The sequence below is a fragment of the Antechinus flavipes genome, chromosome 6 (genome assembly GCF_016432865.1).
Source record: "Antechinus flavipes isolate AdamAnt ecotype Samford, QLD, Australia chromosome 6, AdamAnt_v2, whole genome shotgun sequence".
NCBI lineage: Eukaryota > Metazoa > Chordata > Mammalia > Dasyuromorphia > Dasyuridae > Antechinus > Antechinus flavipes.
This window is the reverse complement of record NC_067403.1, coordinates 119,676,302-119,691,977: the sequence shown is the minus strand read 5'-3', so window position 1 is coordinate 119,691,977 and position 15,676 is coordinate 119,676,302. Positions and strand designations below refer to the sequence as shown.

Below are 15,676 nucleotides of genomic sequence, written 5' to 3'. Positions count from 1 at the left end.
ATAATATTTTGTAATAACAATAATTTGTAATAACAAATTATTACATACATGTACTACAATTTTTGTCCTTTGGATTTGCTATCTCATTCTCCTTTTTTTTTGCTATAAACTTTGCTATAAACATGTGGTTGTGTTAGTTAAAGCTTTCCACCTGGCCCACAATAGAAACACTGGCAATGATAGACTTCACTACTTTTCCCTATCTCACCCCTCTTTTACTCCAGGCAACTAAACAAAGCTAACACACAGCCCTTCAAAGATATGGGAGAATGAGCTCTGTATGCTTCAAATAGTAAGAGATAATTAAATATTTACAAATATGTATTTCCATATCAATGTTTAGTATTTTACACTTTAAGCACCCAAGGGGACTTAAAATTGTGAGTAAGTAAATTTAGGCTTCACATAAAGAAAAAGTTCCCAACAATCTGAGCTACTGCAAAGTAGAATGGGCTGCCCTGAGAGGTCCTGTGTTCTCTCAGGGTTTTCACATAAAAGTTGGATTGGACTATTACTTGTCTGATGTATTATAGATAGATTTTCTGTTCATGTATAGCTGGAACTAAGTGACCTCTGAAGTTCCTCCCAACTCTGAGATTCTATGATTTGTAATTACTTCTGAATACCAGAGTCAGGGAACTATCCATAGGTTCCAAAGAATCAAACAGATCAAACAGCTTGGGATACGGTAATAGTATCTGGCAGAATATGGCCAATTTGCACATTTAAAAAAAGGGAAAAGATGCATATATGACTAGAAATAGTTTAACTAAGTATTCTTATTTTTATGAAAGAGGTGAATAGGTAAATGTCTCCAAGGTTCAGAATTATTGTTGTTGTGTTTTTTCAACTACACTGTTAGTTTCAATGGTCTAGATACTTTTACATTGATATAGACCCACAGCTAAAACTCCTACGCAGGGACTATGAACACACGGGACTTATAAGAAAATCAAAATGAAACATATCTAAAAATACATCACTTTTCAGGAGGAAATGAAGGCACATTGCAGTGAAAGACCTCCCTAAGACTAGAACAATCCCTACATAAAAAAGTTTTTCCCAGTTCTAGCTATAATGTTAGTTTCCAGTTGAATAAAGTTAACTTCTCTTGTGCCTTCTTATAGACTTTATTTTTCTCCAGGATAGAACTTACCTGTCTTTTTAAGAGAGAGTTAAGCCTGTGAGGCTGCTATGTAAAAAATAAATAAATGGATAAAAAGCCCAATTCCACAAAATAGCTCTTTGACTTTAAACAAATTTCTTGAACTCAGACTCGTTTACTTCAAATTTATTATATCTGCCCTGAAAAATCTGCTTAAAAAAAAGAGAAATATGACTATTCAAATTTAAAGTTCTGAAATTATTAATAAACCAAGGCAGGAAGAGTCAGGATTATTAAGTCCCCCTCTCTCAATAATCCCATACAAGGAAATGTGGACAGTAGAACAGTATTTCTGTAGTCAAATCGATTAATATTTATTAAACACTATGTATCAGACAGTATGCTAAACCCTGGGAAAAAAGAAAAGGCAAAAACAATCCTTGTCCTCAAGGAATTCAGCACATAATGAAATCATGTATATACAAATAAAATGGAGAAAAGATCATTGAGAGAAAATCTCAGAATCAAGGCACTAGGCATTTAAGGGAATCTAGAAAGACCTCTTGCAGAAAGTGGGATTTTAGTTGACGCTAGAAATAAGGAAAGTAAGGAGATGACAATGAGAGAAAGAATTCATGGCATGGAGGAGAGTCAGTGAAAATGACCAGAACTGGGAGAATTGTTTGAAGAATGACAAGAAGGCCAGTACCAATGGATCATGGAGTGTGTGGAGAGTAGGAGAGACTAAAAAGACTTTAGGAAGACTAAAAAGGCAGGAAGGGGATTTTTATGTCTGATCCTGGAAGTAATAGAATGTTACTAGAGTTAAATGAATAAGGGAGTTAACCTGGTCAGTTACACTTGAGGAAAATCAATGGACTAAAGGAGAGAGATCAGACATGAGGTGATGAGGGCCTGCACAAGGGTAATAACAGCAGCATAGGGAAGAAGATGCACATATGAGATATTATAATCAAGTAGAAATGACAATTTACAGGACTTGGCAAATGATTGGAGAGAGGGCAAAGGAGAGGAAAGATTTGAGGAGAAGAGTTAAGACTAAAACTTAGGTTGGTTGGAAGCCTAGGTGTCCTTGACCCAAATGGGACATCAATAATGGGGAACAGGTGAGGGTTTGGGGATAAAGGTGAGTCCAATTTCAAATATATTGAGTTTAAGATATCATTTCCAGTCAAAAACAATGATGTGAATACTGAGAATAGAAAAAAAATTCAAAACTGTGCTTTTTCTATACTTTTCTATAATGATTTGTGTAAATAACTTCCATTAAGAACAAAGTATTTACATTGAGGTCATTTTCTTTTGTGTGGAGATTAATACGATAGAATTAGTCTTTCAATCAGTAAAATAAGGTTTGTTAAAGTAAGTGAAATTCTCAGAAATAGAAGGGATTTCCCAAGCTATCTATTCCAACCTTCTGAAGCATGACTTCTCTGTATAATATTCCCAACAAGTATTTTTCCCTCCATTCAAAGACCTCCAGCCACTAGCAGCTTATTTCCTCCCCAGGCAGTCCATTCCATTTCTGAACAAGTTCCACATTCTACACTGCCCTTCTGCAACTACCAGCGACTGATTACCCCTAGTTTTGTACTCTGGGACCTTGAAATACCACTTTCACAGGATTTAGGAATGTCAGGATATAATCTGAAAAACAACAGGGTAGATCCTACATTTATATGAAAATATGGAATAAACCCCAAATGATAAAGTCTATAGGAATTTTGATCTGGTCAATGAAGGAAATTCCTCCCAGCATGATTCCGAGATATTTTATTGAAAGAACTTGAAGAAAGTGAAGGTCCTGACCTATGTTATGATTAAAAAGCTATTCTGAACCCTTAAAAGAATTAACAAAAAAGACAGTAACATAATTCAAAGCAAAACCAACAAAATAGATTATAAGATGTTTTGTATTTAACCTATTTTTTGCTTTTTTGAAGAGTTTATTATTCTTAAACCTTGGACAATATTCCTCTGGCCACATCTATTGTAGTTTAAATAAATAAATAAACAAACAAAGGAATGAATGAGTAAAGCATGGTAACAAAGTAATTTCTCCATAGCTGAACTATGTTCAGAGCAGTTCAGAACAACACTTAACAAGTTGATAAAACACTTAACAACACTTAACAAGTTGATAAAAAGTTTCATATTGTATCTAATCAACATTTCAAAGGGTAATGAAAATAGTTGATAGTTTGCTTAAAAGAAACCTATAGTCTAAATTAACATCTTGGCTATCTTGGAATGAAAGCAATCAGACCATTGTTGATCTCAGAACTTTTGTTGTTCTCACTTTATCTTCTATTCTAACACCCCAATTTCTGCCTTTGTACATTACGTCTTGTGTCTTTCCCAGCCCTTCGAATATATTCCCAACTTCTCTTCCTATTTCTTATACCATAATTCCCATCTTATATCTAATATTTCTATACTCATGAAGGTAGAATAAAAATTATTTTGCACTCTCCTTTTACAAATACTAAAAATTTACAGATGAAGGAACTGATTCTTAGAGAAACTAAATGATTTGCCCAAGGTTATACAATTAGTATATATAAGAGTCCTTATTGGAAACTAAGTTTATCTTGACAAAGTCCAAAGTTCTATTGTAACCTACTGCCTGAAGAAGATCGAAGAAGAGATACAGAAGGAAAGGAATGTTTTCATGTAGTGCCTGAAGCCTCTTTTACCCAACAATCCACAGAAAGATATATCTGGCTGTAGGTTTCTATGGATTGGAATCCTTTCCAAATCATAGCTTACAGGTCTCCATCATTAAATTTTACTAAGGAAGAGGGGGGAGACTTAAAGTAAAAGTATTTAATGAAATGTTATAGTAATAAAAATAACAGAACATTCTTCTCATATGTACTTTTCCCTTAGCAACAGACCAAAGGTTAATTTTTCCCTACAAAAAAATGGAGAAAAATAGTCTCATACATAAATATCCTAAAATGAAATAAGGATCAATAAGAATGGAAGGAGATAAAAACAGAACTCTTATGAAAAATCCCAATGATCATAAGAGAATGATATAGCATAATGTTTAAAAACAATCATTGCAGCTGCATAGAAAACTGACAAACAATGTAAAAAGTGGCATATAATTAATGATAAATATTAAAGAATAGCATAAATCCACAATTTAATATTAGTCATAACATAGGAAATCTCATAAAACATAGGAAGATTATAGAAAGTGGCATGGGACAAGAAAACAATATATTTATGTTCCAGTGATATTATAATTGTATAGGATACTAGGGAAAAGAAATTAAGATTAAAAGCTGTGATTAACATTGGTGCTAGATGACAGCTCTGAAAAGAACAACTTTTTTCTTTTCTGGAGGGATGTAAGGAAAAGGAATGAGAGGTAAAGGTGGGTATGACTCTCCAGGCAGGAGTCCTTGTCAATTTTTGTGTGATGGACCTTTTTGGCAGTCTGGTAAAACCTAATGTTTCCTCAAAATGTTTTTAAACTTACAAGATAAACTACATATTATTACAAAGGAAATCAATTACACTAAAATATAGTTATGTGTGTATACATGTACATATTATGTGTGTGTGTGTATATACACACACACACACACATATATATGTGTGTATGTGTGTATGTATATAGTCTTTTTTTTAAAAATCATTATAGAATCTCATGTTAAGAAGACCTGCTCAAGACTAACTTTATCATTATTTAAGATATTTGTATTTTCAAAGAAAGAGTAGTGGAAAAAAGATTATTGTTTTATTCAGACATTTTCATTTATGTTCAACTCTTTGTGACCATTTTGGGATTTTCTTGGCAAAGATATTGGGGTAGTTGCTATTTCCTTCTCCAGCTTATTTTATAAAAGATGAAGAAATGAGGCAAACAAGATTAAGTGACTTGCCCAGTGTCACACAACTACTAAGTATCTGAAGCCAGATATGAACTCAAGAAAGATTAGTCTTCCTAATTTCAGGCCCAATATTCTATCAACTGTGCTGTTGGGTTCAAATACTAACTCAGGCACTCAGCATCTATGTGACCTTAACAAAGTCACTTAAACTCTCTGAGGCCTCTCTGGGTCTCAATTTCCTTCTCTGAAAAAAAAAAAAAAAAAAAAAAAAACCCGAGTCAGTTGGACTAGATGGTTTCTCTCCACTACCAACATCCTTTCTGGTCTTGATGATTTCTGTGCTGAAAGGTCTTACTCAACTTTATATTTCTAAGGGAAAGTGTAATTAAATATGAGAAGGGGTAATGATTACGTAGTGAAAAACAAAATGCATTTAGGAAAAAAAATTTAAAGTAGTTTCAAAAAAATTAGAGCCCATCAAAAACTAAAGTTGTCCCACTGGGATCCTTATATGGGAACTGGTGGCCTTCATTTCTATTTGAGTTTGACATAGTTGTTCTATACCATTGGTAGCTAATACTCTACACCTAAGGGGAGTTTGGGAGGAGGAAAAGAATAACATTTATTAAGGGCCTACTATGTACCAGGCATCATGCTAAGCACTTTACAAATATCCCATTTAATTCTTATAACAACCCAAGGAGGTATTATTATGATCTCCATTTTACAGCTGAGGAAACTGAGGCTGATTTCTCCAAGAGTTAGTAAATATCTGAAATGGAACTTAATCTTACTTGATTCCAAGCCCAATGCTCTATTCACTTCAGCTCCCCAGCAGAGGTGTCTTAGGCTTAAGAGGTAAAGAGAGATATCATTAAATTGGAGCTATGCCTGCTAACCAGTGACTATGAGAGATTCCCAAAAGAGAGTACAGACTCCCAAGAAGAGTTCAAGATGACAAGAGAGCATTTTAGTCTTTGAGGAATAACAATTGGGGACACAATACTAACTAGCTAGTTTTTCTTCCCTCCCACAGTGCCTAATCCATCCAGTCCTGGAAATAATATTGATTTGTAATAATCAGCATTAGAAAAGGATTCAATACCCATAATGTGTTCACTGCTATTGCCACCTCTCCCTTTTCCTAACTAATGAAGGCAATCAAAGTGTGAAACTCCATGGGAGTCAGGAGCTAGGATGCTTAGGTTGGCCTCTGTATTCTGAAAAAGCCCTATCAGAAAGATCTTTAGACTTCATCAATTGGTTCTTTGCATGATCAGCTAGGTAGTGCAATGGATAGAGCACTGGGCCTGGAGTCAGGAAGTCCAAGACTCAAATTTACTAGCTATGTGACCCTGACAAATCACTTTACCTACTTTGCTTCAGTTTTCTCATCTGTAAAATGAGCTGGAGAAGGAATGGCAAACCACATCCCAAATGGGGTCACAAAAAGCTGGACACAACTGAAATGAGTGAAACAACAATTAAAACAACATGAGTTTTTATGTCTCTAGAGTTTCAGGAAGGAGGAGTCCCCTGTGTTCCCAAAAGAAACTGCTGAAAATCAAGGCAAGAATACTATTCTGTTTATCTGTAGTAGAAAGGTATAGGAAAAAATGGAAGTCACACTTTGAGAAGATGTTGTCAGCTGATGAGAATGGATCCCAGAGAAGGTTAAACAAGGAATGATCCGGTAATGGTAAAGTGCAGGTAAAAACCAGGAGTCAGGAGACATGGGTGTAAGGGTCAGGTGAGGAATCATGTACAATGCAACAGGAAGTAAAGAGGCTTTGAAGCCTGAGATCCCTGGAAGTGGTTTTCTGTGAATCAGCAGGGATCGCCTCATGGGTGGGAGTTCTAGTTGCATTGAGATCCTCATCCTTAATGGGAGGCATCTCCTTCTCTGACTGACTGGGTGTGTGACTTCATAGACCCTATTTAAGCTATGGGGAGGAGGAAGTAGGTTTCTTTAACCAGGGGTTTATCAGGAGTTCAGTAGGAATCAGCAGGAGGTCAGCTAGGGGCAGGATGTGAACACGTGAATAAAAGATCTTGAGCTTGCACATGGTTGTCCTCCATCGCTCTATCATACATTTAAACCATCGCTCCATGAAGTGATAGATGGCCAGGGATCTCTGAAGATCTCAGACAGAGGTAAGCTTGGTAAAACTGGTAATAAGCACTACAAAAATCAGGGAACGGAGATTTCTCTGAGGGCCTGGGAATGAGGAGAGACTGGCTGCAGTGAATGCTGAGTGGGCATTAACAAGGGCATTCACAAGAGTAGTGAATGCCATTGTGGGCATTCACAATGGAAATCACTTAATTTCTTAGGACCTCTGTTTCCTTTTCTTTAAAATGAAGATGGTGACTAGATGATCATTAAAGTTCCTACCAGCTACAAATTCTATGAATCCCTAATGAGGCACTTTTGGGAGCACAAGTCCTGCCTTTATTATCAAGGGAAAATAACAAGAAATAATCTTCATAATTAAAAAAAAAGCAAACAATAATAAAATGCAAGAATAGGAAATATATACTTCATTAATGTTCATGTTTTGGATCTTTTTTTTTTTTTTAAAGATCTAGCTAAGGATTTTGTTGATCATAAGTTCAATATGAGCCACATGCAATGAGTCTGTCATATGCAGCCTCTCACTGTTAATTTTAACAGAAGTATAGTGGCAAGATGAAAGGAGGCAGTCATTTTACTATAAACATTGCATTATTCAGACATCTGGAATCCTATGTTAAGATCTGGTTGCCACATTTTAGCAGGAAATCGGGCAAAATGAAATTGGATGAAGGCAACCAGAATAGTTTGAAGGTCTAATAGTATAGTGAGCTGGACATTCACAGCTCAGAGAAAATAGGAGTGAGGGAGTTGAAGAAGTGACACACGATAGCTCCAATGTGGAAGAGGGCTGTTTCTATGTAGCTTAAAAAAGAAGTGCGAAGACTAATCAATGATAACTGTTACAGAAAGGTAAATTTTAGCTTAATATAAAAAAGAGCTAAATTAATTAAAATTGTCCCAAGCCTAAATGATCTGTTTTATGAGATAGTAAGTGCCCTGTCATTAAATGTAGACGATACAGGAAGATCTCTGAGAGATAATATGGTGGACATTCCTACTTTGGAATTGAGATGATATCCCTTTCAGCATTTAATATTATATGATATGAATAAGCAATATGAAATATTCTTACCCTTAACCGTATAGTGGAGATCTCTGCCTTCAGAATATCAGGGTCATATTTAGTGCTGGATGAAGATCCTGAAAATACTTTTGAAAGAAAAAAAATTAACTTTTAAATCCCATAATCATTTCTATGATCCATCTATTTTACACCTCCAATAGGGATATCTATCTGATGCCTCATCATGGAATAGAAGTGATAATTACTTTTTACATTTACTCCACTGAAGTTAATATTCTATGCAGCTAAGAAGGTCTCAGAGAACTGGTTTATATCTTGTTTCATCTGAGGACCAGTCTAGCTGAATCTGGAGAAATACCAAAGGGGGATGGGAGGAATTATTTGGTCACAGCAACTCATAAAATTGTATAAGCATGGTCTGCATCTATAAAATTAGTATGCTCTCTCCTCCTCAGCATCCTCCCAACCCATCCCATCCCCCCCACTCTCCTAATGAAACTATGGTCCTAGAAAGTGACTTTAAGTAATATGCCTATTAATTTCCTTTTTACATTCCTTACTCAGAAAATAAATATGAAAAATCATGATCCAACCATAATTTAATTACCCTTTAATTAAAAGAATGAAATTTGTTATAAAAGGACAAAAGGGATATTACTATGAAGTCATAAATTTTCCATTTTCACTGACTCCTGTTCATCTAAGAGAATACAACCTGAATTCCAAGTAGTTTTCTTTTTTAATAAAGTATTCTAACATCTATCTATGCCTAAAATACTTTTAGAACTTGAGATCAAAGGTTCTTAATGTGGAGTCTGTAAACTTAAAAAAAAAAAGTTACTTTAATTGTCTTGCTTTGTAAACATGTGTATTCTATTTTATCCATTAAAAAATATTATTTCACTGGACTAGCCAAATTGATACAGTACATTCAAAAAGCTAAGATCCTCTGCTCTAGAGTATATACAAAATAAGTGATAAGAACAAGGTAAATAAAATCTTTGGGGGAAACAAAAGTCTCATTATGATCAATAATTTCAACAACACCTAACTCTATAAGCTCTTTGTGTGTGTGTGTGTGTGTGTGTGTGTGTGTGTGTGTGTGTGTGTTTGCTAGAGTTGTTGCCATGAATAAGTAAAACTCTTTTGTTTTGCCTCTCTTTTTGAAGAGAAACTAATTACCTGAGAAATGTCCCAAATGATAGTCAAGAAAAGGAAGAGGATGAAATCAGAAATAGCACATATGATCTATAAAACAGAAAAGTCTGACCTAAAATATCAAGAACTAGTGCTGGTGCTGGAGAAGATTAATGAGAAACCTGGGGCACATTTTCCTCTCCTGTGTGTCTTTCCTACTTGCAGTAGGAAATAAAAACTCTACCTGAGATCCTGAAGAAACTTAAGTAGGCAAGTTTCTCTTTTTTATTTGGAGTACAAGCTCCTGAATAATCAAATTAGACTGTATACTTACAGCTTGTGCGGGAACTGGATTTCTCCTTATAAGCATCATTTAATCGCATGTATTCATCGAGAGCCAGAGCAAGCCTTTTCTCTTTCACATGGTACAATTCCTTCTGTGTGCTGAGAGCATCTTGCGCTACCATAAGGTAGTCTTTTAGCATTCTCTCTTGCTCTCTCCTCCATTGTTTTCTGGGATCTTCTATCTGTGTGGTTTCTGCAAAGGCAATTGTTAAAAGGCTTTGTAACTTTTGGTAAAAATTAATTTTGTCAAACAACTACATCAACTACTTTATTTTCACCCATTTCCACTAGTTTCCCATCCTTCATCCACTTTTGTATCATATGGGGTCTTTGAAGGAAAGGAATGTCTCACTTTTGTCCATAAGCAAGAACGAGCATAGTGCCTAGAATATATCGGGCACAGTTCTTTCTCATTCAATTCAATTCAATAAATATTTATTAAGCACCTACTATGAACAAGACATTGTACAAAGTATTGGATGATGCAAGTAAGAAAAGGTCTCTGCGTTAAGAAGCTTACAATCTAATGGGCAAAGACAACATATTTGAGAGTCATAGAAAACATTTAATTAGTGAGTGCTGGACCATTGCTCCTGAAAGAAATGCAGCATTAGCTCTCAGCCATTCTCTTGCCCCAATATTAATTTTAGCATTTTCCTGAGTGGCTTCAGGTACAGATTGGTGAATTTCCTCTTCCCTTTTCTGGATGTACCATATTGTTGCTTTGTTAACAAAGAAATCATGACAAATAGCACTAAAACTCTGGATCAAACAAAGCTTACCAAACGTGTTTAGGCACATCATGATTTCTTCCAGCTTAGGAATACTAGAAAGTACTGTAGCACTATACTTGGGGGCCATTTTAAATAGCAAAATCACTAACAAAGTGAAAACAAAACAAAACAAAACCTTTACACTAAATAGATCATGAAAAGGACACCTGTTTACAGTATGAGAACTTAAACAAGAAGGTAGATCGTCACCTTGCTTGACTGCAGCTGTTAAGTGACTCAAATCTTTTAACCTCTCCATGAATGCCCCAGAACGCACTGGGAGTATTGATTTTGAGATTGCAAATAAATTGTAATTAAAAGACAAATTCACAAATGTAGAATTCTCAAGTAATGGAGATCAATTGTATTTAATATAATGTTGGTTAGTTGATTGAGCCTTTAGGGAATTAAAACAGATCTATACTCTTATCATTTAAATTCTTTTTATCTTCATGAACTCTGGGATTTCTCACTCATATTAGGCATATACTTATAGGCCAGATTTTTCTTTTTCAAATATATTGGATATATTCCAAACTTCTGGCTCTAGTATGTTTTATTATTTCTTTTGTTTTTCTTATTATCTTGTAAATTGAAAGCAGCAACCCATTTAACTTAGTTAAACATGTTTTTCTCTATACACTAAGTATTTCCTCTGAGAAGGATTTTTGTTGATTGTCTCAATTCATGTATGGCACCAAATGACAAACTTCATAATGAGCAGTTGTAATGAAACACTGTCAAGACAAGCAGTTTAAATATTCCGAAACATCCTCAGAGTCTTATTCTAAGTACATTAGCTGGCAAGTCTTATAACCCATACTTAATATACTATACCTTCACTGAGAAGGGAAAAGAAACAAATAAAATATGAGATAAAAGATATTTTAGCTGTCCTTCCGCCTCCCCACTATTAACCTATCCTAAAATACACTACATGACATGAACCACTGAGACCGTGATGACAATACCCAATTATATCATGGAGCATTAATGAAATTCCCCAACCTGTCTCAAAACAAAATTAATTTTAATTTCATTTATACTAAAACCACTTTTGTTAGTATTGTTAGAAGAATACCAATGATATTCAACCTATGAGAAGTAGCTATTTTTTCCTCAAAAAAATTGTATATATTTCAAAGAATCCATTATTTCACATACAGATCTTTCCAACAATAGAACATCTCATCCTGTGTGCCTATATCCTCCCCAAAATGAAATAAGATATTTGTAAAATACTTAACACAGTGCCTGGCACATAGTAGGCACTTAATAAATATTTATTCCTTCCTCCTTCCCTTAAGATTTCTGTACACTGTACTACTGTCTATGGTAGAATCTTTGATGAATTTTATTCTAACATAAAATTACCAGAATGCTGATCTTAAAGTTAGGGAATCAATCAATCCCCTTGAGTTTGAGTCCTATCTCAAACCCTCACAAGTAGTGTGACACTTTCACAAGTCATTGAAGCTTCTCTGAGGACCAGTTTCTCTCATTTATAAAATGAGAATGATGACATAGGTCATTGTGGAGAGGATTAAATGAGATGAAGTATATAAAATGCTTCACAAACTATTGTTTGTTCTCTATCAGTGTTAACTATCATTGTCAGTATTATTCCTCTGACATATGAAATTGAGGAAAAAAAAAAAAAAACAACATTCCATGGATTTCAGGGCTTTTCATCAGCTATGTGACCAGTTCATATTCGTTTTTGATCAAAGATTTTACTATACAAAATCATTTCATTTTTAAAAATCTTATTTAAGAGATGGTCTGTATCTATATAAACTGTGTTATATATTTCTATCATATATGCAATATATCAATTGGGGGCAAAGAAAAAAATTTAAAAATGAAACTATAAAGTGTGATCATGTAAAAAAAAAAAAAAAAAGATGTTCTTTATATCTGTTCTTTGAAGTTCCCAACTGTCTTTGTGCAATGGCCATTTTTAGTTCTTTGGATGTATTGATGTTCTAGGTACCAGTCAACACACAAAACCAGCAAAGTAACTGTATTGGAAAGATAGACTTTTGCTGTTATGGAATACTTGAGGTCAGTAAAAGTGCTTCTCAAAAGCAATCCTCTTCCTTCTCAACTATAAGCCCAGTTCCTATCCATCTAAACTATCTGTCTCAGATTATTTGTTGCTGTTCAGTCATTCAATCGTGTCTAATTCTTTTTGACTCTTATGAACTACAGAATGCCAGGTCCTTCTATCCTTCTTTATCTTTCCTAAGTCTGTTTAAGCTCATGCTCATTGTTTCCATAACACTAACTATTCTTGTCTACTTCTGGGGTCCCTTTTTTCTTTTAATTTTTCCTAACATCAAAGTTTTTTAGCAAGAGTATAAAGACGAATATATTTTATCTCTAAGAGAAATGTCTTATTTGTTATCACTGGACAAGGATCTTACATTTAGTACTAACAGTTAAATCCAAGCTTAACAGTATAAAAAAAACCATTTTTAGCATTTTCTCCAATCCTTCACCCTCCCAAAATTGTACTATCATAGGAAAGGAGCCACACTGACTGACTGACTGACCAAGAATTATTTTTTTATTTTTTTATGCTTCACAGATTGCTGAAGTTGAAAATGTTTCTTCACCAGGTGGCCAGACTACTGATGATACGCTGCTTCATATTTATGTAAAATGGTCTTCAGAAAACAGACTCTGGTAGACTCTCAGTGCTTGTGGGCACAGGCATAAACTTCCAGAACCCACAATCACATCCATACTACATTGAGACATTAGAGCAGTAATTTTTTAGAGGGTCCACAAACCCTACAATAACTACAGTACCATTCAAATGAAAACATTCTGGAGATTAATCTCCATCCTTCTGCACATTTTTCTCCTCTTGGTAGAGAGGTAAAGACTGTGAGTAGAGAGTGTAAAAAATATAAGATAGTCACCTATGGCAGATAGTTCTTCCCTATATATAGTGTGGGGTTAGGGAAAGAGATGGAAGAGAGAGTGTTTTATCTAGACATAAATGTGGTGTAAAAAGTAAAAGTCAGGGAGCCAATAAAGATGGCAATGTTACAGAAGCACAGAACAGCCATGAAAATTCTATCAAATATCTGAAACCCAGAAAAAATAATAAAGCTGTCTCATCCATTTCAGTACTGCACAAAATGAGGTCAGAAGCGAGTAGAAGCAGGTAGAAAGGTCAGATCAAGGAAGTCAAGGCCAGCACAGGTAAACATGGAAGCAGCTGATTGAGGGAAAGGGAGGAGTCACAATAGGAATACTAGAACCAAATACCAGTAAGTCAGTCAACTAATCAACAACCATAAACAGCATTATAAGGTGCTTTAAAGTTTGATTTCCTTTAAAGATTTGATCTTCAAAACATCCCTGTGAGGAAGGTATTATTATGATCCCCATTTTACAGATATGAAAACTGAGGCACATAAAAGCTGAGCATATATATCCCTATAAAAACTAAAGTCACACTGAAGGGAATATCAATATTTAAGCAAGATTTACAACTTAAAATGATGCTTTGATAGGGACTGGAAACAGAAATACAAGGATTCAGAAAAGTCTAAGTCCTTCCTTTAAGCAGCTATAAAAACCAACAGTTAGCAATCTGGAATGGCAGGGGTATAGCAGAAATACTAACAGAGACAAGCTCAAGATCACTGGCTGGCAGAGGTAGAGGATTTAAGGAATATGGATATCCTAGGAGCAGCTACTAAAACAGAAATTCAAAATGATGGACTAGGACAGAGCAGAACAAAAAAGATGTGTGTATGTGTTTTTACATATTGAGTTTTTAAAATATCTGCATTTATGTAGATATAAAAAGATAAGTGCATATTTGGAGATATATACATATGTCTACAAAGAATAAATGTATTTATGTGTGCCTATGTACCATAAGTACAAATATATTTTAAACTCTAAATATGCAGAAATACCCGTTTTTGGACATGGTCAAAATGGGAATTTGTTTTGCTTGACTATGCAAATTTGTTACAAGGATTTTGCTTTGATTTACTTTTTTTCTGAAGGGATGGTAGAAAATGACTATTAATTTTAAAAGTGTAATTAAAATAATTTTAAAATGCTCACGCAAAAGCCCTGAAATAAACAAACAAACACAAAAATAATTCTAGGTCCTTGAACAGACATTCAGATGTTAGACCTACTGGGGCTTTGATGTCTTACACACAGCAGTTATAAAATAAATTTATGCAATATTAATGACAATTATTATCTATGTAAAACAGCTAAGATGAAACATATAGCTTGGGAACTCCAATTCTGCTTACAAACAATATGCTGTCATTAAGCAAAAGTTCTGAGTTATGCAAATTGTTTTCTGAGCTAGTAGAATGAATGGCTAAGCAAACTAAAATCAAGAGTTCTATGAGTGTGTTTCATTTATTTGTTTTGATTCTTTCACAATTGATTGATACGGGCACACTCAAACAATTACAAAAATTATTTCACCATGAAAAACAACTAAATTATTAGAAATTATTTGAATGTATGATATTTTCATAAATCATCTTCCCTTCCCCACTACTTTTCCCAATAAGGAAATATACAGTACCTCCACTAATGTCTTCTTCTACCACCTCAATGGGTTAAGGAGGTAACCTTACTTTTCTCAAAACAGTATCAGCAAAGCAAGAGCCTTATGAAGTATAAAAGAATTCCAAAGTATACCCTGATTTTATAGAGCATGTGTGTCATTCAAAAACCAGCCTAAATGAGCTTGGAAAGTCTTATCACGCCAGGTTGGCAGACAAAAGATGACAGGTATTTTTGGTGGTATTTGGACAAGGGTAGATGCAGCAAATCTGCTAAACTGAAGAGTGTCATTCCCCATACCTGGAAAGAACACCCATTTCTCTCATTTCCACCTCTAGAATTTTATGATTTCTACAGAATTTTGCTTGACACATCTGCATGTATCTTTTACTGATGTCCACAGTGTCTACCCCCTTCACCAAAATTTAACTTGGATTTATATTGATTTTTAATTTGTATTGATTTTTTGGTTTCTGTGTCTCTAGGGTTTAGCACCATAATAGGTGCTTAATAAATATTTACTGACTCAGAGAGTGACTAGTGTCTTCCTAGGGATTTGAGAAAGGATGCATGGTGATAAGACAATGTGGTGCATGGAGTGCCAGTCCTGAAGTCAGGAAGACTTGAGATCCAATGTAACTGAATACTTACTAGCTGTGTGACCTTGGCCAAGTCATTAAACCCTGTTTGCCTCAGGTTCCTCATCTGTAAAATGAGCTGGAGAAAGAAATG

The 15,676-nt window shown here is 34.7% G+C and overlaps 1 protein-coding gene across 1 annotated transcript in view; it reads right to left on the bottom strand.

Moving 5' to 3' along the window:
• The window catches only part of WWC2 (WW and C2 domain containing 2), a 234,819-nt gene that overhangs the window by 101,558 nt on the left and 117,585 nt on the right, over positions 1-15,676 (bottom strand). Inside the window, exons 3-4 of the mRNA XM_051966292.1 lie at positions 9,604-9,807; positions 8,181-8,257 (exon numbers count right to left, since the gene is read on the bottom strand). Of these exons, the coding sequence (XP_051822252.1) occupies positions 8,181-8,257; positions 9,604-9,807 (281 nt within the window). The remainder of the gene's footprint in view (positions 1-8,180; positions 8,258-9,603; positions 9,808-15,676) is intronic.